This window comes from Hesperophylax consimilis, chromosome 28 (genome assembly GCF_061612785.1).
Source record: "Hesperophylax consimilis isolate HC1 chromosome 28, BYU_Hcon_1.0, whole genome shotgun sequence".
NCBI classification, from domain to species: domain Eukaryota; kingdom Metazoa; phylum Arthropoda; class Insecta; order Trichoptera; family Limnephilidae; genus Hesperophylax; species Hesperophylax consimilis.
The window spans coordinates 17940635-17963742 of NC_142863.1; the positions used below are offsets into that span (position 1 = coordinate 17940635).

General features: G+C 33.9%; 1 protein-coding gene across 2 annotated transcripts in view; it reads left to right on the plus strand.

Annotated features, from left to right (window-relative positions):
- The first annotated feature begins 656 nt into the window (after positions 1 to 656).
- Positions 657 to 23108, plus strand: part of LOC149410287 (organic cation transporter 1-like) — a 42634-nt gene continuing 20182 nt past the window's right edge. Inside the window, exons 1-2 of one of the 2 annotated variants that reach the window (XM_089648549.1) lie at positions 657 to 674; positions 18444 to 19246. In XM_089648549.1, coding sequence (XP_089504675.1) covers positions 18668 to 19246 — 579 coding nt within the window. In that variant the 5' untranslated portion in view covers positions 657 to 674; positions 18444 to 18667. Of the gene's footprint in view, positions 675 to 18398; positions 19247 to 23108 lie in introns of those variants that run through there. The other variant, XM_089648548.1, reaches the window with a different exon arrangement.

Sequence of the window (23108 nt, forward strand, 5' to 3'; positions counted from 1 at the left end):
TATCTTTCCCCAAAGAACCAAAAAATACAACTTCTTAGCATAAACATAAACATTCTCATTGAAAATCATAAATATAAGGGTTAATTAACAAAATCAAATAAAATTTTCTTAATAATATAGTATCCTCCGATAAAATAACCTCCGCAAAAGTAAAACACGAGCACTCGCGGGGTGTCGTGACCACCCCACGAAAACTTTGACACGTTGCGAGCGCTCGCACCTCACTGCCCCTCCCTCTCCGTGTCGACGGGTTTAAAGGTCACTTGAAGGTACTGAGACGCGCGGACTCGTAACTAGACAAATTATTATTAATTTTTACGTTAAAAAAATGCGTGGGGTGCTGACAGCACCCCGCGCGAGTGATTAAGGGTTAATTCCATAAAGAACATTGGAATCGATCCCGCGACCTCTGAATTTGTGGCTGAGAATTTTAAATGCTCCGCCACTGAGTTCGTCCAATATAGCCTAATGCCAAGCCTATACCAATTTACCCAGCGCTGAATCGTTTATGTTTGCCTGATATAAATATTTATTATACATTAATTATTCGCCTAAACAAGAATTGAAAACATCTGATACCTCCAATGGATACATACTTGGACACAAGCGTTTCTCCATACCAGTCGACGTTTGAGCTTTGTCCTCTCACTACGGTACACAGAATCCAGTACATGGTAATGGTACCTGAGACCTAACGTATTATACAGTACAATGCCTATTTATTGTAGTGCAACACCTTCGATCTAAAGTTTACATTAGTCAGTAAGTGATTTAAATCAATTCAGAACAAAATCAATAAGTGAACTTTTAGTGAAGTGGTAATAGTGCGTTGGTTTTGTGTGATAATTAAATATATATCTTTGTTATTGGTGTTTATCGTTGTTCAAATATGGTCAAATTTATTTAATAATTTTTTCGAAGAAAGATAAATTGAATACGTATATTCGGATTATATTTGAAATCCACTTATTGCCATCATTTTAAATTGGGGGAGTTTGCTAGGTAGTCCGCTCTATTAACTGACCGATCACAATAATTTTATTTAATAAGTTTTTTTTTTAATAAAAAAATGCTTTTAAATGCTTTTTTTTCTCATTCAAAACTTCAGTTTACGAACTTTATGGCGTCTCTTCATAATTTTTTTTTGATATTTCAAAGCTCCAACGCGTGTGTTTTTAAGAGTTTTCAATAATAAAAAAATTCCTGTTATAAAATTGTAGGTACTAACACAGAACCGTAAAAATCTTGAGATATTTTGCTAGTAAATCTGCTACTTAAGTAAGTTTTTTATCATGTGGAAAAACGTAATTTTTTCGACGTTAGAAATAGAAATAATAATTCTTTCCATACTGGATTTCAAATATAATTTAAGATTTTCACGGCCAAAAGTATTTTTGTTATTTGTTTTTGGGGTGTTATGCAGGACACATCTGCTCTGATGATGGACACTGCAATGCTGTCCGAAACGTTGGCTAAAGAAGGAGTTAGCGCAACACGGCCTAACACCCCAAAAACAAATAAAAAAAATACTGGATGTCATTAAAAAAATATTAAAACTAGCCAAAACGAATAATTCATATTTCGCGCCGCTTTCGTAACAATCGGTTTAACTTTCAAAATAATTATTTATTTTTTATTATATGAACGACATAAAAGTGAAGTCAGTTTTCTTACAAATTCCCCATTTAGTAAAAATTTAAGTAACAATGTTATTAGCGTTTTTGTCAACATTTTTCTCGTTTGATATTAAAATTTTATTATTTATAAATAGTAATGTTTATTTTTAATGCGTACATCGGAAAGATAATATTTTCTAGTTTCTAAAGCAGCATTTGTTTTTACGTAGAGTTAAAATACGATTATATAGCGCATTTGAAGTACACATAAATTATTGCAAACTGAAAAAATGTGTTGAAAATACTGAAGGGTTGGTAAAGGCGATGCACTACGTCGTGTAATATTTTAAATTGAGCCGCTATCAATAACAACCCTTACGTGGATGGCGATAGGGTTTAAATTCCCGCTTAACACCATCCGCCTGTTTTGATTTATGCAAGAAAAAAAACATGGGCAAAAAGTGCCTTTTATTTTATTTTGTGGATGTTCAGGCATAAATATTAAATTTTTTTCCGATCATTTTATAAATAACGTAATTTTTCACATTATACAATAAAATTATAACCAAAAATGGGTTCGTAAGTAGGAGATTTTGAACTTTAAAGCAGTTTTCATAGGCCTTATACATTATTTTTTTCTGGGCTTATAAAAAGACTTATCTAAAAAATACTCGATAATTTCAAAGGCCAAGATGTATTCTACTCGCAGTATTTAATTAAAGCATCTGAAACATTTCTAGGCGACCAAATTTTCAAACCAAAAACACATGATTTTACATTACTACATATGGCATCGCCTTAATGGCTATTTGAATGCTACATAGCTCACAATGGAAATGATGTTTCAAAAAACATTGATTACCTAAGCATGCCCTTTGCATAATAATAAATGGACAATTTTTAGAGCGCAATTTTTGTTAAAAATCATCAGGAAGGTAGGAATATCAAACCCAAATATATTTTTATGATGCGTATTACGATTTTATCCAAATTACAAGTGAACCTATCTGTGCGATGGAGAACGTTGGCAGTTAAGGCGAAGCTTAATGCCAAATCACTATTTCGATTAATCTTTATAACGAATTGGTGTACATTATGAATACCAAAAAATATGCTGTAGATGAATTGAAGGTTTTCCTATCGTTTCGCTGGAGTAGAATACAAATAAAAAAATAAATTACTCAATAAAAAATATAAATGTAAACTACTAAAAAATATTTTTTTTCAATAGAAATGTATGAACGCGTAAAGGAAACAACTTTTAAAAAATACAGTATTATAGCAAAGATTATCTGTGACAGTTTCACTTGATTAACTTTTTTGCTTTCTTATAAAATTATTTACAAAATAAATAAAAACAAGTTTTTTTGCTTGAAGTCGAACGTTTGTAGACTCCGTTTGTCAAGCGATTTTATACATATTGTATACCAAGAATATACACATTTTTGTCTTGTAGCTTCCTCTTAAAATCAGTTCCCCTTGTCCTCTTCAGGCCGGGATCCCATCACTTCCATAAGTGGAAGATCCCTCCAGGGCCTCCAGGCGTCCCTGTCCCTGGCTACTTCAGCGGCCGTTGCTTTTCCCAACTTTACCTGGGTCGGTTCAATAAACGTTTCCCCTCTGGAACAATAATCATCGCTATTATTTTTTTGCGAAAGTCGGCCTTCTTGCATTCTTAGTATCTACCTAAATGACCACAAATTTAATAAGTAATTTCTTTCAGGGCCTATGTCATATCTTTGGGGATGCTGTGTGGGGGTTCTTTCTATCGAAAGGAAGGGTATGACGGGTGGGTAGGAATATGGGGTTCAGTGTGTTCTGGGGTGAGTGACGTATAAATATACCCATCCCTCTGCCAGAGACCAGTTGTAGAGGTCAAAGGGTCTCTCCAAACCAGCCTCTCCCGATCTGGCACGCCACGCAGGTGGTGTGCAGGCGTATCTTGAACACACCTCACCCGATGAACCCGGCTACTCCTGCTAAAGCCACTAAACGTAGCGAATCACTTGGGTCACCTATGGGAGATGTGTTGGTTATGAAATAGATGGTTCCCTTTACCTATGAAATCACAGTCACAATCAAGTCGGGATTGACAAATCATTTTCTGTTATCTCTATCTCTAAAAAGTATAAAATTAAGTCGCTATCCGCGTCTGTCTGTTTGTGTTCTTAGTTCTTCTAAACTACGCTACGGATTTTGATAGAGTTTTCAGTGTTTTCACTATGGTTTAGAAAATTTCTTCCGGAAGGTTGACATATATCCTTCCAGCATGGATGCACTATCTGAATGGTCGTTGATAAACAAATTAGATTTCAATACAAACAAATGTTTCAATGCGTTGTTGAAGCGTGTATCGTTCCATTTTTATTAATGGCGTAGTTTCTACTTGTTAAATGTCAAAAAATGACAGCTTCAAATTAACATACCTATACCGAAATAGCGGGCTATTCAAAATAACACCTCTTATTGGAAAACCCTATACTATTAATTTATTATTTTTGAACAATAATTATAAGCCTGAAACACCTATATAAATTGAAAAAAATTTACGAGAAAAAATATATGCCGCCGGCGGGTATCGAACCCACAGCCTTCGGACTGCCGGTTAGGTGCTCTACCAATTGCGCTACGTAGGCTTATTCAGAACCCGCCAAATTATTCAATATATACCAGTATTTTTTATTCAAAATGTATGCTTATTAGCTAGATAACAATCATTTAAATAGAAAACTTTCAACTTTATTTTTGTAGGAAAGAAAGTGTTAATACTAAATCTCCTACATTTGTTTGTGAAATATTTTGACTTGTCAAATATTATTATTTTTAATGATGTTAAACTAATGTTTTTAAGAATCAAAGTTTTTTTATGCATAGCACAAAGGATAAAATATTTTTTTTCAATGCAATAATTATTGGAGCCCAGGCATGTATTTTTTCAATTTATTCAGTCTAACTATTATTGCTTAAAAATAATATATGTTATCCTTTGTGTTATGCATAAAAAAAACATGACTCTTAAAAACATTGGGTTTATCATTAAAAATAAACTATTAATTTAATCCATTAAGAAAATTGGTATCTTCAAAACAACATATTCCTTAGATATGTAATTATTTTTTTGCAAATATCTTTAAAATCACTTTATTGTAGTGATGGGCAAAATCGAGACAATTGAAACATTCAAATAATCAGATGATTAATCGACGAATCTATGTGTGTCAGCGGGAGAAATAGCTTTAAAACGATTGTCTCGGACTGTGTTTTCGAATGCATTTTGACATCGCAATCGATTGTCCAAGAATCGTTTGTCTATTGCAATGATTCGAAATATTTCGATTGTTAAAAAGATCGAGCGAATGATCGGTGATTCATCGATTTTGCGTGATCACAATTTTTTATATTTCAATTTGGAAAATGATTTAATTATTTATTATTTATTATTTATTTTTATTTATTTATTTTTCATGTTCTCCGTAAAACGGTTATTCACCAATACATTATGGAGAAGATTACAAATTAGACAAAAAGTATAGCAAAACACATAAAAAGGTCAGTTTCACTACTTTGTGACATACGTCAAAAGATAATTGTTAAACTGCCTGTAGGTTACGTTAAAAATGTCGATGGTTAATGCAGACTCGTTGAGCAGTTCAGTCGCTCTGTTGACTGGGGCGTTCTGATAGGCAGAAGTCCTCGCTTTTGGAGCATAAAAAAGGGTATGGGACCTTCCACGAGTATACTTGTCTGGGACATATAAGTTAATCTCTTTCAAAATAGGTGGATTATGTATAGTTCCAGAGATTATCTTAAAAAAATGTTTTCCTAAAAATATTTTTCGGCGGGCTTCTAATGTATTAAGATCGAGCATTCCTGCTAAGAATAAGGATGGATACAGGAAAGGGTAGTACATATATTCCCTCATATATAGGTAACGCATGAATCTCTTTTGTACTTTTTCTATTTGTTTGTGTTATAAAGGGTGCATCAAAACAGACAGGGCAGTTTGGAAGGGCTATTAAAAAAACGACGCAACTTAAAGAAATGGGGTTTATTTTGTTTCATTCGGTACATCATGCCGTTTTATGCATCAAGTCCTGAAGATAACATCAGAAAGACGATGGACTTCTGCAGCGATACATGGATACAGGCGATTTCTGAAGTTTTCGGCCGCATTTTGGCACTTTTCGACGGGTAAAGCGGCGATTTCCTCACGAATTTGATTTTTGAGTTCTTCCAAGGTATGAGGCCGATGTTTAAAAACATTTTCCTTCAGGTAACCCCAAAGGAAGAAGTCGCAAATGCTCAAATCAGGTGAGCGCGACTTGGAATACGCTAATCTAATAATATTCTGTTAATCGACTCTTGAAATGTCCAAACTAAAGTATTTGCTCGAGTTTATCGTATCATGTCTTGTCCCTGAGTTTTCTCTCGAATACGATTAAGTATCTTAAGTCGTTTATTGGCAATTTGCACAACAAATTGACAACTATTCTGCCGAAAGCCGAAAAGCTGAATAAATGCAAATAACTTTTTATAGAAATTGTTGAAAGCGTTGTTTGTCTGGACACGTTTCACGGTATTATTCAAATTCACTATTAGTTGTTGTCTGTTCATTTTAGCTTTTGATCAAATTCCGATCAGTCGTCGTCGAACATGACGGGGATGTTGTTATGCTTGATAATTGATCACAATTTGTTCACAAACTAAAACGGGCTGAGAATCAATGTTGTGGAACGTTGTGTATGATGGTTATAACATGTGATGGATTATGAAACGCACCAACCTAATACTGAATTTATCTTTCGATATTATGTATGTCTATACTTTGTAAACAAAAATCAGGCAACAATGTACTCATAATTTAACCTTTAATGTGCCAAGAAAACCGCGATGGATTTTTGACGTTTATACCTGTAGTGTGCCGACGAAACCATCGTGGATTCTAACTAACCATCACGCCGTTTCTCCGCAGGGGTAGGCAGAAAGGACGGACCGCCAAACAACTCTGTCATGGCACACACTCCTTGCCTCATTCACATTCATACATCGTCTCACACATACTCTTTTGTTATTCCAACTCTTGTCCATGGCTCGACACAAGTATCTGGTTCATTTGATCATGCCATGTCTTCCTCGGGGGTCCCCGACATCTTCTACTATTCACTTTCTCGTCATATATTTTCTTTGCACTCCTTTCTTCGTTCCACTTGCCGAGGTTTTATTGTATTTTGTAACATATTGTAATACTGACATATTTTTTATTCGCCTGGCAAGGAAATAAAGCATTTGAAATATTCTAGACTCTCGTTTCGTCACGTGCAAATATATTAATTTTATCTTTGAATTTTTTTGGAAAGTGAAAAATATTCCTGATTTTCAAAGCCTTAGTAGTACTGGAAAGCCTCACAATTTTTATTTATTTTTAATTGTGAATATCATTTATTTAGCTTTATGGAAAATGCAATAAGAAGATTTTCGTATTTCTTCATTTTGTATATATTTTTAATAATTTTTAAGAGAAAAATAAAAACACATCTCTGGTGATTGCTGCGGGTGATTGACATTTTTCCCCTGGGATACTAAGAACATGAACCATTTGCCATATTATGGCAAGTTTGCAAAAAGTTTTGAGCGATCGCTTGCTATAATGTACCAATCTTATATAAAACCTAAAAATATGATTTATTGGCTTTTAACCGCAGAAAGCAACTCATATGTTTCCATATTAATAATTTGAAGAGTGATATTAATTAAATCGAACGGTAAAATCGAAAACTGAACACCCATCGCTCGAGTAGTTGGAGTAGTAGTTCGCTGGAGAATGACACTCCAAGGGTTAAATAAAATGTGTTCACATTCAGACACATATCAAAAAATATCTCTTGTTATATAAAGTTGATGGACAACAGACACAAACAATTCTGACAGGCACCTAATGAACCACCACGTTTTTATTAAATATCAGTCTGTTACACAATTGGTATTTCCTATCTGCCTTTTACTATCATTATTGTGGCTACATTCGTTATTGAGACGTCTCATTAGAATTCTGACATGAAGCAGTGTATTGAAGACTGGATATCATTGGGTTTACTTCTGCCCAGATCTGTCATTCAAATTTCTTAATTAAAATATTTTTAAAAATACTAACGCAAGAGCCATAGATTATTAAATTGTCAAAAAATTATTCTGCTCATTGCTGAGTATCATAACCCCTACTTTATTAGTCTAAACAACCAGGGTATCTTGCAATAGTCAAAAGTACATACATTGGTCGACGATCTTATTCTTGAGTCTCGTCAAAAGTACATAATTACGTACACCAAACGTCAAAAGTCATTCCACTCGAACAACGAGTGGGTAGAATCTCTGTTTGTTCGAGTGGAATGACTTCTTCGAGAATCAAGGACCTGGCTCCTCCACTTCTCGTGCCAAGGAGACCGACATTCTTCTGCTTCCCCTGCCAAACACTTTGCCAGTGACAATAATTTTTTCAGAGTGGATTTCTCAGTTTGGCGAGTAACGTGTCCAAAATATCTTTGAATGCGTTATAGTCGGTCAGTTGGTCAGTTGATAACCTATTGTGGATGCGTAGATCTTCCAGAATTGACAGAAAAGATTCTGCAGCTACACATTTTGTGGTAGTCTGTCTTAGTGCCATGTTTCGTCAGATTAATATGGGCAAAATCAGCGCCCAGACGATCTCATCTTGGTGGTCTTTATTATGTCACTGTCATGTGACTTGATATCTTTTAAGTTTAGGGTTGTTTTCGCGTAAGTTACGAACTGATTTCTTTTCATTTTTGTTAATGTCTATAAAGAAACATAGTAGAATAGTACTTATAACATTCTTTATAATCCTCTTCACTAGGGATTCCTCTTCCGATCTGATCTATGGGTTGTCGTGTTAGTGTTTCGTTATGATTTCCTCATCTTCATGTTTGTAGAAATCACCTTCATATTTGTTGATTTCCTCATTTTGATGTTTATTGATTTTCCAATATTCTTATGTGTAGACCTCACCTTCACATTTGTTGATTTCCTCATCTTCTTTGTTGTCGACTATGTTTATTGATTTCTTCATCTTAATGTTTGTAGACCTCACTTTCAAGTTTGTTGATTTCCTCGTTTTCATTGTTATTGACTATGTTTATTGATATCTTCATCTTAATGTTTGTACACCTCATTTTCATTAAAGATACCTACATTAAAAGGCTTCAAATCTAAGCTGGTCCGAATGACAGTTTGCTAGAACACAGTAAAGCCCGCGTTCAGCCATATGATTCAAACATGCAGTCAATCAAGCAAATCGTATGAAACTACATTCCTACATATTCGTTAAAATCCACCGTACGTTTGTACCTATATAGTATTACGTATCACTTGTTAAGCGAACTGCGGCCGTGCCGTCAGCAGGGGCACAAAAGATAATGAATCTCATTAATAATAGTTCTAAAAGGAGACCACAAGATTATTCTACAGAGTGTTTCCAGTAAACAAACAAAAAAATGCTTTTTGACCCTTCAACAATCTTGACCCGCATTAAGATGTATTTCGTCGTTTGCCGGATGATGGCTACTTGTTATTTGCTCTTCTATTTCGGTTTTATTATGACAACTTGCCGGTTGATAACTTTAATTGTTGATTAATTATCATAATAACTGCTATAATGTAGATTTATAAAGAATTTGACGTGCGTGGAATTTGTAGAAATGATAATAAATTATTGTAACGCTCCCGACGACAGATTAATTAAGCATGCTAACAAAAATAAATTAAAAGAAAATAATGGACTATCTTGGTCACGTAACACGGCCAAAACCAACTAAAACTAGGCTGACAAAACTTTGGAATATTTAACTGGACATCGACTTCTTCTTTGTACTGTGGAAGAGGTTCGGTTTTCTCTAAAGTGCGTTTGTGCAGTGAGCTCACATAAGAAAAGATAAGAAAATAAGACAAACTATGATTAAAATTTTACCATACTCTAAGCAGCGAGCCGTTTAAATTCGGTTCTAATAATATTTGTACTGCCCAAGAGTGAGTCCGAAATGAGTCCCAAATTCCATTGGTGCGTTATGAATATCAGCACCTATTGGACCTTCGGTTATATTTCGCAAGTTCATACAAAACATACTATTGGCGGTAGACCTGCAAACCTTGGAAATATACTAGCTGCTTTAGTGCACAGCACCGATGAATTTGTTAACATCGAATTTGTACTGATTTTGCAAGAGTCAACAATCATCAATCCTTTAGATCTAGGAAAAAATATATCATAATAAGGAAAAGACCAACATTGGATTTTTTCTTTCTTTTTTAATCTCCCATTGAACTCCCAATGAGATTGGCGAAGAACCACTACTGGTTATAAAGGATTCTGAGGTTATTCATTCAATCAGACAGTCAGGATCAGGATCTGGAGTTCAGTATCTACTTACTTCATTCAGCAACGACTTGCCTCTTGGATACTGGTGGAGGGATCATTGTTCTACGATATAGTTAGTTTAGTGAGACCCATGTCTTCCAGGGGAGGGAGATCCCCGACAATTAGTTGTGTCTACAAAGTGATTGTTTTTCACGTCAGAGATCTGCAACAGAGTTCTCGACGAGTTTTCAGAAGAATGTCGTTATTGGAGCAGATTCCAAAAGGTTATCGGTTAAATTAAATGTAATTTTCACTCGAAATACGAAAAATATTTAAGTCACCCTTTCGTTTCGCTCTGAATTCTGCCATGCAGAAGTCTATCTTAAGTTTTAAGGACTGATACCTGATACCTTAAAACCCCAAAACTTAGTGTAAGTATCGTAGCGTGCTTTTGCCCCTTTAACTTTCCCATAGATAATGACGTCGCCGATTTTGTCCTGATTGTGATTGTGGAATTCAAAGCGTTTGAAAATAACATTGCCCCAATTAAGTGTTAAAAACTGACGTCAGAAGAAATAGACCTGCTCTAAAGCATGTAGATGTAGATTGAACAAATTCTGGTAGATTATCATAATAGATTGGAAATGATTTGCGCGTGTGATGACTGATGATGTTGAAGTAACTCCATTAAAGCATAATTCATTAATCAAATTACTTCGTCATTGTCATTAGCGAATTGGATGCACTCGGACCGTTTGATGATGTATCTACTGCACACATTGCACATGATGTAACAGACTGCACAGATATTAATTTTAATTTATCGTAATGGAATATAAATTAAAATTACCTGGGTACACAGATCAGCTGGTAATGCTGGCATGCATTAGTGATTACAATTAAACATCACGTTTTATTATGACAGTTTCTTCGCCACATGAGTGCTTTTGGTTAAAATTAATTAAATTAGATTATTAAGCATTTGTACACCGTTGACTTTTGTCACATGAGAACAGATCGTTTCTCGTTTCTAAGTCTCGTTATTGAGTTCAATGGCTCGGCTGTGAGGAAGGAGAGAACATAGGTCTCGAAGAGACTACACGGAGAAAAATGAATACGGTTTTTAAAAATTCAAATACTGTAAAAAATGTGTCTGCATGACTATTTCCTAATAAAATATTAGTCATTCAAAATATATCTGAACACGGATGGACGAGATGCCAAAGTACACGTGTTCCGACTTCCTCAAAACATATTCGTGCTTTACTGATAGTTTGTTATGAGTTATGAAATGTGTCAAATCATTCGTTATAGCCCTGCAATCCCGTTTGTAACAGGTAATCGAATAATTTTACGAGATTTTTTAATAAAATAACAATATTTTATATCATTAAGTTTTCTCCGGCGTTGTAGGAGTGAAGAAAGACAGTATTTTTCTTCATCCCGAGTGTAGAAGCCACATACCAGATTTTTATTTTTATTTTTATTTATTGGGGAAACAAACAGTTTTAAAATTTTAGACAAACAATAAAATTTTATATGCTGCATTAACCAGTGAAGTTTCCGCATTAAATTCAGGTTAGATACCGAAAAAAACATAAATAAACAGGAAAACATAAACAAAACACAATAATGAAAATAACTGAGATATTTTCGATATCTTAAGCTGGGTCCAGACATGTTCTTTTCTCCGTACCGTACCTCCGTTTCGTATCAGCGTCGCGATCAAGAACGCTAGTTTGGACGCCCGTTCGGCACGGTACGGTGGTACGGCGTCTCGATACGGATAGAGGTACGCTCCGATCCATCGCGAGTCGGTTTTTCGACCCGTTCAAAGGCGATACGGTACGGGTCTGCGCCAGCCTGGACGTGTTCGCGGCGTGCATTGGACGTGTTCTCTGTCACTACCCGAATCAGCGTGAAAAATGCAGTGGGATAACTATAATATTGTGAAGCTTATCGATGGATATAGGGCCAGGGAAGTTCTGTGGGATCCCGGAAATAGGAATTATTACAATAAAAATATAAAGCAAGATGCATGGGAGGAACTGTCTTTCGAAATGAACACGCGATGATCGCAGCGACGTTACGGAGATACGGGCTCTTGATCGCGACGCGGATACGAAACGGAGGTACGGTACGGACAAAAGATGATGCGTCCAGAGTTTTTGGATCGCGACGCTGGTACGAAACGGAAGTACGGTACGGACAAAAGAACATGTCTGGACCCAGCTTTAGACACATCTTAATGAAAATAACTGAGATATCTTAGATATCTTACACACCTTAGTGAAAATAACTGAGATATCTTAGATATCTTACACACCTTAATGAAAATAACTGAGATATCTTAGATATCTTACACACCTTAATGAAAATAACTGAGATATCTTTGATATCTTACACACCTTAATGAAAATAACTGAGATATCTTTGATATCTTACAAACCTTAACGAAAATAACTGAGATATCTTACACACCGCAGGGGGAGAGAGTACGTAATTAAAAAAAATGATTTCATTTTCTCCAATATGCATTTAGTACTCTGAACTAAGGACAGATGGAAAATATCGGCGTCTGAAAATATGTTATTGTATTTTGTGCATGTCCATCTGAAAAATGAATGTTGTGTGTAGTTAGTTTTAGAGTGTGGTATGTGGAATAGTTGGTTTGACCGTGTGTTTTGAACTGGACAATGGAAATGAACATTTTCCAGAAGGTAGTAGTTGTCAACAGCGTTGTGGATAATTTTGAATAAGGATATGAAGCGTGCTAGCGGCGTGACATATGAGTGTGATAGTGTTGAAAAATTCTAATTCGAGAGTATTGTTAGTTGTTTGGTACAAAACGATTTTTTTACGTTTTTTCGAATATTCTGTATTTTGAATGAAGATTTTCAGGAAATTTTACCGATTTTCTGTTTTCGGCTACAATAATATAAATAATGCCATTTTCCGTTTTCGGCTACAACAGCATCAATAATACCTTAGCACTTATAAGTTCACGGAAAAAACTTCCTGATAAAAAATATTAGTTATTTATTAAAAATTATTCGTATTCGAATTCCTTTTCAAAAACGGGATTGTCGGCCATAATTGATAGGTAACCTAAAAAACTTTAAGTTAAATACCAATGTTTTGTCACGATGTCCGAACACGTGTTCGTAAAAGACCTCGCATTTTTGAATTTTGTTCTGATATATTATCAACACATTATTTGCGGGAAACAAGAAAACTCGTCATACGCCTTTTTACTGTAAGACGCGCGAGACGAGTTTACTCGTTTTGTTGCGCAAATCGGTAAGGAGCGAGATACTTGTAAACAAGGGGTACTAAATGGGTGCGGGTCATGTGTTTTCTATTGTCGGCGGTACCCGATCTATCTACCTGTCAATACAATGAGTTTGAGACACAACAAAAAAATAAAAATAATAAAATCGTTGTCGCGTATGTTCCGCTCACAAACTACGCAGTGAAACGCGGTACATGTGCAAGTTTTGCAATGTGCCCTGCATAAAGGAAAGTGTTTCGAACGCTATCACACATTGAAGCACTATTAGGTTATAGTTTTTTTATATGTATTGAAAATTTCTAAATAATCTTGTAATTTTGTATGAATAAATTTCGATATGTTATTTCGATTGTGAAATACTGTTTTTTCTATGATTCCCAAGAAAGTAGAAAGTTTTTATTCATAAAATAAGAAATTACATATATATTGCTAAGTAAATAAATAGAGACATCTTTTAAAAGTGAAACACTGAAAGTTTCATCGAAAAATATCAAATAGATCATAAGAAATGAAGATTTTTTGGAAAGTCTAATTTTGGCGCTAAAATTTAAAAAAAAAACACCCGCGCTTCGTTCTCAATTTGGCGGTAAAATGCAGGTGGATGAACAGGTGTTCCGATATCATAACGAATTTACCAACACTTTTTAACAGGATGCTGCTACTGATAACATACATCCGACCTTTCTCCGTGTGCACTTGTCACGAGCCGCCACTGATAACATGCATCCGACCTTTGAACTAAAAGAAATAAAGATTATCTTAGTAAATAGTGTTTTTTTATTACCATATTATGAATTTAATCGACACATAAATCTTGATCTTATATTAGATATTAGGTACATCAAGATAATGATTGAGATAGAGGGGACGCTATTTATTTTATTCGATGGGCAAATAGTAAATTCCTTTAAATTTATATCTCACTAATATAACTCTCACTAATATCACTATAACAAGGCAAAGGTTTTGATAGTATCTGCTATTGAAACGAACAATCTGATTTTATACTCGATTAGATGGTTATCGTTAATCGATGTGAAATTGATGGAAACTGATTAAATTTTTTATTGTTTTCTTCTATGGCAACCCTAATAATTATAAATTTAAGGAATGATGTAGCGATGGTCATAGTAATATAAATAATAGTATTTCTCTCCAAAAAAGTATGTTACTAATTTAAATTTATTTAATATCAATTATTATGCATATTATGAAAAATTTCAATCTGTAAATTAACCCGCCATAATGAAGGCATGGCGGGTGAAATAATACTAAAAATGTATTCACGGTAATTTTTTTTATGAGCTACTGAATTTTGAAAGAACTAAAAATGTGTATATTCTTGGTATACCTTATATTGTGGGTAATAGTAATTAAAATCGCTTGAAAAACGGAGTCTAGAAACGTTCGATTAGCACAAGACTGGTTTTTATTTATTTTGTAAATAATTTTATAGGAAATCAAAAAAGTTAATCAAGTGAAACTGTCACAGATAATATTGGCAATAATACTGTATTTTTTAAACATTTTTCCTTTACGCGTTCATACATATTTTTTAGTAGTTTACATTTATATTTTTTATTGAGTAATTTATTTTTTTATTTGTATTCTACTCAAGCGAAACGATAGGAAAATCTTCAATTTATCTAAAGAAATTTTTTGGTATTCATAATGTACACCAATTCGTTATAAAGATTAATCAAAATGGTGATTTAGCATTACGTTGAAATTTCGATAAAAATAATTTATGTTTTTTACTTGTATTATCATATACAGGGTTTTCCAATAAGAGGTGTTATTTTGAATAGCCCGCTATTTCGGTAGATGTTACTTTAGAAGCTGTCATTTTTTAATATTTGACAAGAAGAAATTACGCCATTAATAAAAATGGAACGATACACGCTTCAACAACGTATTGAAATTATTAAAATTCACTTGAGTGAATTAGATGCAAATCATCTTGAGTGTGAGGCCCATTTCCACCTCGGTGGCTTCGTCAACAAGCAAAATTGTCGCATCTGGGGCTCGGAAAACCCAAGAGTTATTGTTGATAAGCCTCTCTATCCTCAACGTGTGACTGTTTGGTGCGGTTTATGGTCCGGAGTCATTGGACCTTAGTTTTTCAAAAATGAGGCTGGAGCAACAGTTACAGTGAATAAATTGCGCTATCGAGAGATGATTAATGAAATTTTATGGCCGGAATTGGATGGTATTGATCTGGACAACGTTTAATTTCAACAAGACGGCGCTAAGTATCACACAAGCAACGAAACCATTGATATTTTACGGTTGAATATCAAAATAACACCTCTTATTGGAAAACCCCGTAGAATCACCTCCCGAAGTTTGTGCACTTTACCTTCGGACACCCTGTATATTATCTGTTGAATTGTACATGTAGACATGACCGCAAGTAACAAGTTATTTGTGATTAATGGACGATTAGCCATACAGTATAGCAGGTAATTCGTGAGTGGAAATGTGTTATTATTGTATAATTTAACCCAATTCATAATCTCAATCTTCAATGTGTAATCGAATAGCTACTAAATTTTTAATTTATCAATATTATTATTTCTTGATAAGATTACAACATTGATAATTTTTCTCGTGATTCGTAATCTTTTAACCCTCTGGATGACGATTTTTCCCTGGGACATGCTAGAAAAGGAGCTCTTATACAGGGTGTCCGGGAGTAAAGTGCAAGTAAACTTCGGGAGGTGATTCCTTAGTAAAAAAAGAAAAGTAACTTTTTAGAAATTCCAATGTTTTTTTAGATACAAAAATATTTTTCCATAGAAGAATATTTATTTTACCATACAAAATATTCAACTTTTTAACCTGAAAACGTTTGAATTTAAACAAAATTTGTTCATATTTTTTACTTGTACAGGGTTTTCCAATAAGAGGTGTTATTTTGAATAGCCCGCTATTTCGGTAGATGTTACTTTTGAAGCTGTCATTTTTTGTCATTTGACAAGTAGAATCTACGCCATTAATAAAAATGGAACGATACACGCTTCAACAACGCATTGAAATTATTAAAATTCACTTGAGCGAATCAAATGCAAATCATCTTGAGTGATGAGGCCCATTTCCACCTCGGTGGCTTCGTCAACAAGCAAAATTGTCGCATCTGAAAATCCAAAATTTATTGTTGAAAAGCCTCTTTATCTTCAACGTGTGACTGTTTGGTGCGGTTTATGGTCCGGCGGAGTCATTGGACCTTACTTTTTTGAAAATGAGGCTGGGGCAACAGTTACGGTGAATGGATTGCGCTATCGAGAGATGATTAATGATTTTTTATGGCCGGAATTGGATGGTATTGATCTGGACAGCGTTTACTTTCAACAAGACGGCGCGGCGCTACGTACCACACAAGCAACGAAACTATTGATCTTTTACGATTGAATATCAAAATAACAACACTTATTGGAAAACCCGTAATCATTTCCCTTACTTAATACACTTTTAGTTGTCTCTCTCTGTTCTGCTTAAAGGGTTGGGGAAAAGGGATGAAGATGACTTTTCGAAATCTCAAATACCGTGATTTTCCTCTTATCTTTAATTTAAAGTGTGCAAATTTTCATCACTCTCGGCATAAATTTATATATTTGTATCATTTGTGTATATATATATATATATATATATATATATGTGTTTGTGTTTTTATATATATAAGAAGATATGAGTTCCTACCTATGGAGCTACATTGTTTTAAACAAGTTAAAAATAATAGGCCACAAAATAATCGAATTAATCATGATGTTAGAAAGTTTAAAAAATTGATCCACTTTCTTTGGAAAATTGTGTATTGTTCAATATTAAATACATAAAAAGAAAAATATAATTTTTTTAAATGTTTGTAGAGTTTTAGGTATTAATGCCATATCGTATTTTGGCCTTAAATCAATTTTTGTGTATGAAAAATCCCCATATTAACTACACTATATTAACTATAACTACATATTTCCTACCGTTTAATGTTTTTTATTTATTTATTTATTTATTTCACGCCTATTAAGGCTTTTACATATATATATATATATATATACAATATTTACGAAATCATACATGAAAATAGTGCAGGCGACTATTTAAAACAATTGCAGAAAAATAACTTTAAAGTCAAAATATCACTGAACTTGATCTACACAGCATGTAGGCACAAAACATAAAAAATCCAAAATATATTTTTTTCTGTTTCAGTTTACAAAATTATTATGTGTTAGTCAAATCAAATTAAATACCTTTATTAAAATATTCCACTACTTGATGAAAAAAACTTCAATAGGGTATGCTTATATATTGAAATTGATGTACTAAATATATCAACAACATCGTAGTATTTGTTTCCTAGCTGTTGAATCCGTCGCATAGGAGTGTGATATTGGGACGTTGATATAGAATTGCTACAATAATATGGTAGGTACTGTCTTGTAACCGACCTGCTTGGAGTATGAAAAGAGATTTTTACACAAATAACGATCTTTGTTGACCATAAATTCTCACATTTCCAAGAAGAACGATTAATCGTTTACCGGCGTCCAATGGGTGAAATAACGATTATTGAAAAGTAACTTCCTATTCCCCGGTGATACACTGTTCAGCGAAGATATAGTCAGGAAACACGCGTTTGTAAATATCTTTGTTTTTTACTTTATTTATCGTTTATTTTGTTATTTGTTTACGTTTTAACTATTGATGTGTGTAGTTATGCTAGACACCTGTCTTCATTATTAACGAAATCATAAACTAGTGTATTTTAACGCTACAGAGAAATAACCAAAACTGTTATAAATTGTAAGGAATTCCGCTTAGCGCACGCACTCTGTTTAAAAATAACACTTTATTTCAACTTAATTACTACTGGAAACAACTATTTATGTCAGGTTATTAGTTTGGGTTATTTATGTATACTTAAAACTTAACTTTGATTGAGAAAAATATGGAATATTAATATTTTTACTATTTTCCCAGGCAAAAAAGGTGTTTCTTTAGTAATTAAGTTGAAACTAGAGATTATTTTTTAAAAATTGCGTGAGGTGGAATTCAACAAATTTAGTCTTTTTAGTATTGTTTTCCATTTTGTGATGTAAAGATAAATTACCGGATACCTCCTATAATGGATCTCAAATAATTTAATTTACTTTAACAGTGTTAACAGATTTGAAAAAAAAAACAAATTAAAAAGTGAAGATAAAAAAAGTGACCACTTAAAATTGAAATAACAAGTGATAAAATGGAAAAACTAAAGCAAGAAAAGTGTACAATAAGCAACCATAGAAAGTGCAAAAGCGAGCAACGTCGCATCAAAGTGAAATAAAATATAACAGAACAATTAAAATAAGTGGCGAATATAATTTTCGTGTAAAATAAAAAAAAAACAAGATGAGTAGCATAGATTTTGACAAAGTTTTGGTGATGGTGGGAGACAAGGGGAGATATCAAACAGTCATGTTTTTTATCTTATGCATCCCAGCTACTTTGCCTGTTGCTTTTCTGACGTTCTCAAACGTCTTTACTAATGCCACACCAGACCATTGGTGTCAGCCTCCTTCAAGTTTCAAAAACTTGAGCATTTCAGAAGCGGATTTGAAATATCTGACGATACCATTTAGGATGAGGGGCGACGGAGAAAAAGTATACAGCAAATGTACAATGTACGACACAAATTCAACAATCTACGATCAGATATTTAACGTTGACAATCGGACGTTCAGTGACAGCGATTTGAGCGGGAGTTTTGATGCGTACGTCAAATCTGACAGAACATTTAGCGGGAAAATAGACAATGAAGATGGTGGTGAATTGAGTGAAGAACCCCGTAAAAGAGACGTGATTAGACTAAATGATGAATGGAGAAGAAGATTTGATGACATTGTGGAGAAAGGAGAGTTGAAGACAGTTAACTGTGAGTTCGGATGGATATACGACAAGACGTGGTACGACGAAACGTTGGTTACTCAGGTTTGTTGGATTACGTATTTACTCATCAATATATTTTTTGGATTTGTCTGTTATGTTTGTTAGTATGATAACCTAACCCAACCCTTTTAGAATCTCTGGAACAATAACGATCAATACGAATACAAATCAAACGAGAAAAAAATCGGTAAAGGTTGCGAATTCCGCTTCACGGTAAATATGGAATGTTTACTTTGAATTAATACTTGAATTTAGTTATATTATTACTAAAAGTTACTATAAATGTTGGGGAACCTTTAATAACGCCTGCTCGCGTCCCCTTTAGAGTTATATCCCAGTTTTCAAGTAGTTTGTGGGCTACGCTAGGTTTGTATAGACTAGTTTGTGATTTAATTCTAATACGATATTATTAATATAATCCAACTCTTGATATGAACATAGTCGCCGTCGGCTGCGACTATAACGGCGCCGCATACTAATTGACATATCGCGTAAGTGACTTATATATAATAAACGAAATTAAAATTAAAAGTGCGTATTTTTCCGTCTCCCCCCGACATAATAAATCATGTTTTGAATTAATAAAGCTAAATCCATTTATTTGAAAGTGAAATATTGCATATTAAGAGTGAAGCGGAATAAGAGAAAAAAAAAATCATAACCGAACTGTCACAAAACAAGAGATGGACCATCATTTCAGAATTTTCTATCTCCCCTGACGTAAATAGTTGTATATTATAGTAATCATGTTGAAGCGAAATGTTATTTTAAAGCATATTTGTATTAGGCGTGTCCAGTTATCCTATAATATTACATTCAACTTGTTAAAAAAAGCAAAACCTGTCTTTGTTTGAAGCAAACCACAGATTTATTGACATGATTTGTGTCATTATGACTAATGCATTTTAAAATAAATAATACAGTACAACGCAGTATCTACAGATATATGATACAGTTTTGTAATAAGGTTGAAAAAATTCTGTTTAGTAATACCTACCATTTTAGGATGGGTTATTTCACAGAATTTGAACAATTCATCAAATTTCAACGTTCATTTTCGGGTTCTGTGAAAGTCCTATTCAACTTCTGTTATTATATCATTATAGGCTAGTTGCTTGACAGAACTGAAATACGAACAGAACTTGAAAAAATCTTTCACAAAACTTGAAAATTAACTTTGAAATTTGAAGAATTGTTCGAACTTCGAGCATTTGGCACCAAGTATCGAGCATCGAGCAAGCAGAACTGCTGGATTTGGATCAATTGAGATGTGATTGACGTCCGACTGACCCTGCTTGAAATATCGGTTTACACAATGTTATTATACGCGAGGTATTTTTAAATTGTATACCTACCTTGAATTATTAGTTTCCTAAACAAATATTTACAGGTGGCTCATAAAAATGATTTTAAATCTACAGATTTCATTAATCTAGGTATTTATAGTGCCCATCATTAGTATAAAAAAACCACGAATCTACTTAACGCTTTTTTTATACGTAGAGAAATATTATCTTGCAAACAGAATAGTCACACAAAACAAGATAAAATAAAATAACATATGTTTTCACACAAGGTGTGAAAATTTTTTCCCTCACATATATATCTTCACTTTTTTCAATGTTCTATTTCGGAAAATTGATCAATAAATAATTAAACCTGTTCGATTTCGATACAAAGATGATGCTCGTGTTTTTGGTGGTGCCCTCTCCAATCTTAAGTGGGCCTATACAAATCTGGTGGTTTGTTTTGGTGCCCTCTCCAATCTGAAATTGGTTTCTACAAATCTGGTGGTTTGTTTTGGTGCCCTCTCCAATCTGAAATTGGTTTCTACAAATCTGGTGGTTTGTTCTGGTGCCCTATCCAATCTGAAATTGGCTTCTAGAAATCATGCGGTTTCTTTTGGTGCCCTTTCCTTTCTGAAAATGGCTTCTACAAATCTAATGGTTTCTTCTGGTCCCCTATTCTATCAGAAATTGGCTTCTATCTATATATTCATTTCTTCTGTTGCTTTCTACTACATGAAATTGCTTCTATAAATCTGGTGGTTTCTTCTGTTGCCCTATCCTATCTGAAATAGGCTTCTACAAATCTGGTGGTTTGTTCTGGTGTCCCATCCTATCTATAGGCTTCTATAAATCTGGTGGTTTCTTCTGGTGCCCTCTCCTGTCAGAAATTGACTTTTATCAATCTATTCGTTTCTTCTGTTGCTCTTTTCCATACGAAATTGCTTCTACAAATCTGGAGTTTTCTTCTATCGGAGGTTGGCTATCATCAGGGCAATCTTCACCCTCGTACTCACGTAGCTAATCACGAAGGGCGACATTTTCCTCTACCAAGTGTTCCATCAATCTCCCCCGGATTACTAGTTGAGTAACTATGTGTAAGAAACGCTTCAGCATTAAATACCTAATATTCTCGGCCAAATAAATGAGAAAAAAATAAATAAATAATAAAAACGTGGAAAAGAGTGTGGATAGCGTTATCAACGGCTATTTTAGAGTTGTTATTGTTATTTTCACGTCAAGAATATTATCATCACAAGTCATACATATTATTTCATGCAAGAAATAGTCAACAACATGACATATGTCGTTCTCTTTGGGGTTTAATGCCCCTGTCTTACTTTTTTAATGATTTTTAATTGCGTTTTTCTATTGCATCTTTAGTTGGTATTTTGTTTGTCTCCGGAAATAAACACGCAGGATCTACGACGAGAGATTATCCAAAAGTATTATCGTGGTTAATTTGTGTGTTATTATGTCGTGTTGCGCTTTCTTCTCTTTAGCCAACGTTTTGGAGAGAGTTTCAATGTCCATCGTCCATCATCAAATCTGCCCTCTGTAATGCTCTCCGAAACGTTGGCGACAGAAAGAGGAAGCGTAACACGGCATAATAACCTAAAAAAATATCAAAAGGAAGATGTAGTCTGTGATCTGAGTAAGATGACGAAAAGGTGGCTCATGGTATGAGCAAGATATTTGAGTTCATTCATTTTATACACATGTAATACAATTTCATATTTTTTGCCCATTCAATGAAGAACATCTTAATTGGTTACCCTGTCTATAGGGGCCTGATAATTAGGCATTTGTTTTGTGAAAAGTGGCGTTAAATTTTGACGAATTTCGTGTTATTTTTGGGAAAAGTGGAGTCTTTTTACGATTTTTGGTAAATTTGTAAAAAAGTGGTGTTATTTTGCAATAAAAGTTATGTTATTTGTAGAATTTTTTTGTAAAAAAGTGGCGCAAATATTTTTTTCAATTCGTAAAGAGAACGATAGTTTTTGATGGCGTTTTAGATGTGGAGTTAGATACGTTCCATTTTACTGGTATTCAAGCTTGTCGAAACCGCAAAAAAATATTTAGAACCAAATATTACAAAAAATTGCGTGAAAAATACGAAAAATCACGTTATTTATCCAAAATCTAAAATATCAAAATTCGTGTTATTCCAAACGCGAAAAACTTCAGGTACGCCTATACTCTACACCTATCCACAATTCAAAGATTTTGATCTATTCGTTTTCTTATTTAATCTCAAGATTTTTGGCCACTGATCAAAGATTAGTTATTCACTCCATTTTGTCCGGGGTATTTACATATCTACATTTCAAAGACTTTGATCTTCCATACAGTGGCGGACTAAGCCCGTCAGAGGCCCGGGACGGCAAAGATGAATGAGCCCCCCACCCCTAGTTTAAGAAGTTGATGTAATTTTACAAGCTTTTTATTCACTTCACATTTGTATGTATAAACTTTTTTTTTTAAGTTTCTTTATTCATTGAATTGTTTGTTACATGCATTGAGGATTTTTCGACCACCATGCTAGGCACATGCCCGTGTTATGGTGGTCGATTTTCTATATATTAACATAAAAAATGTGAGAGAATATAAAATAATAT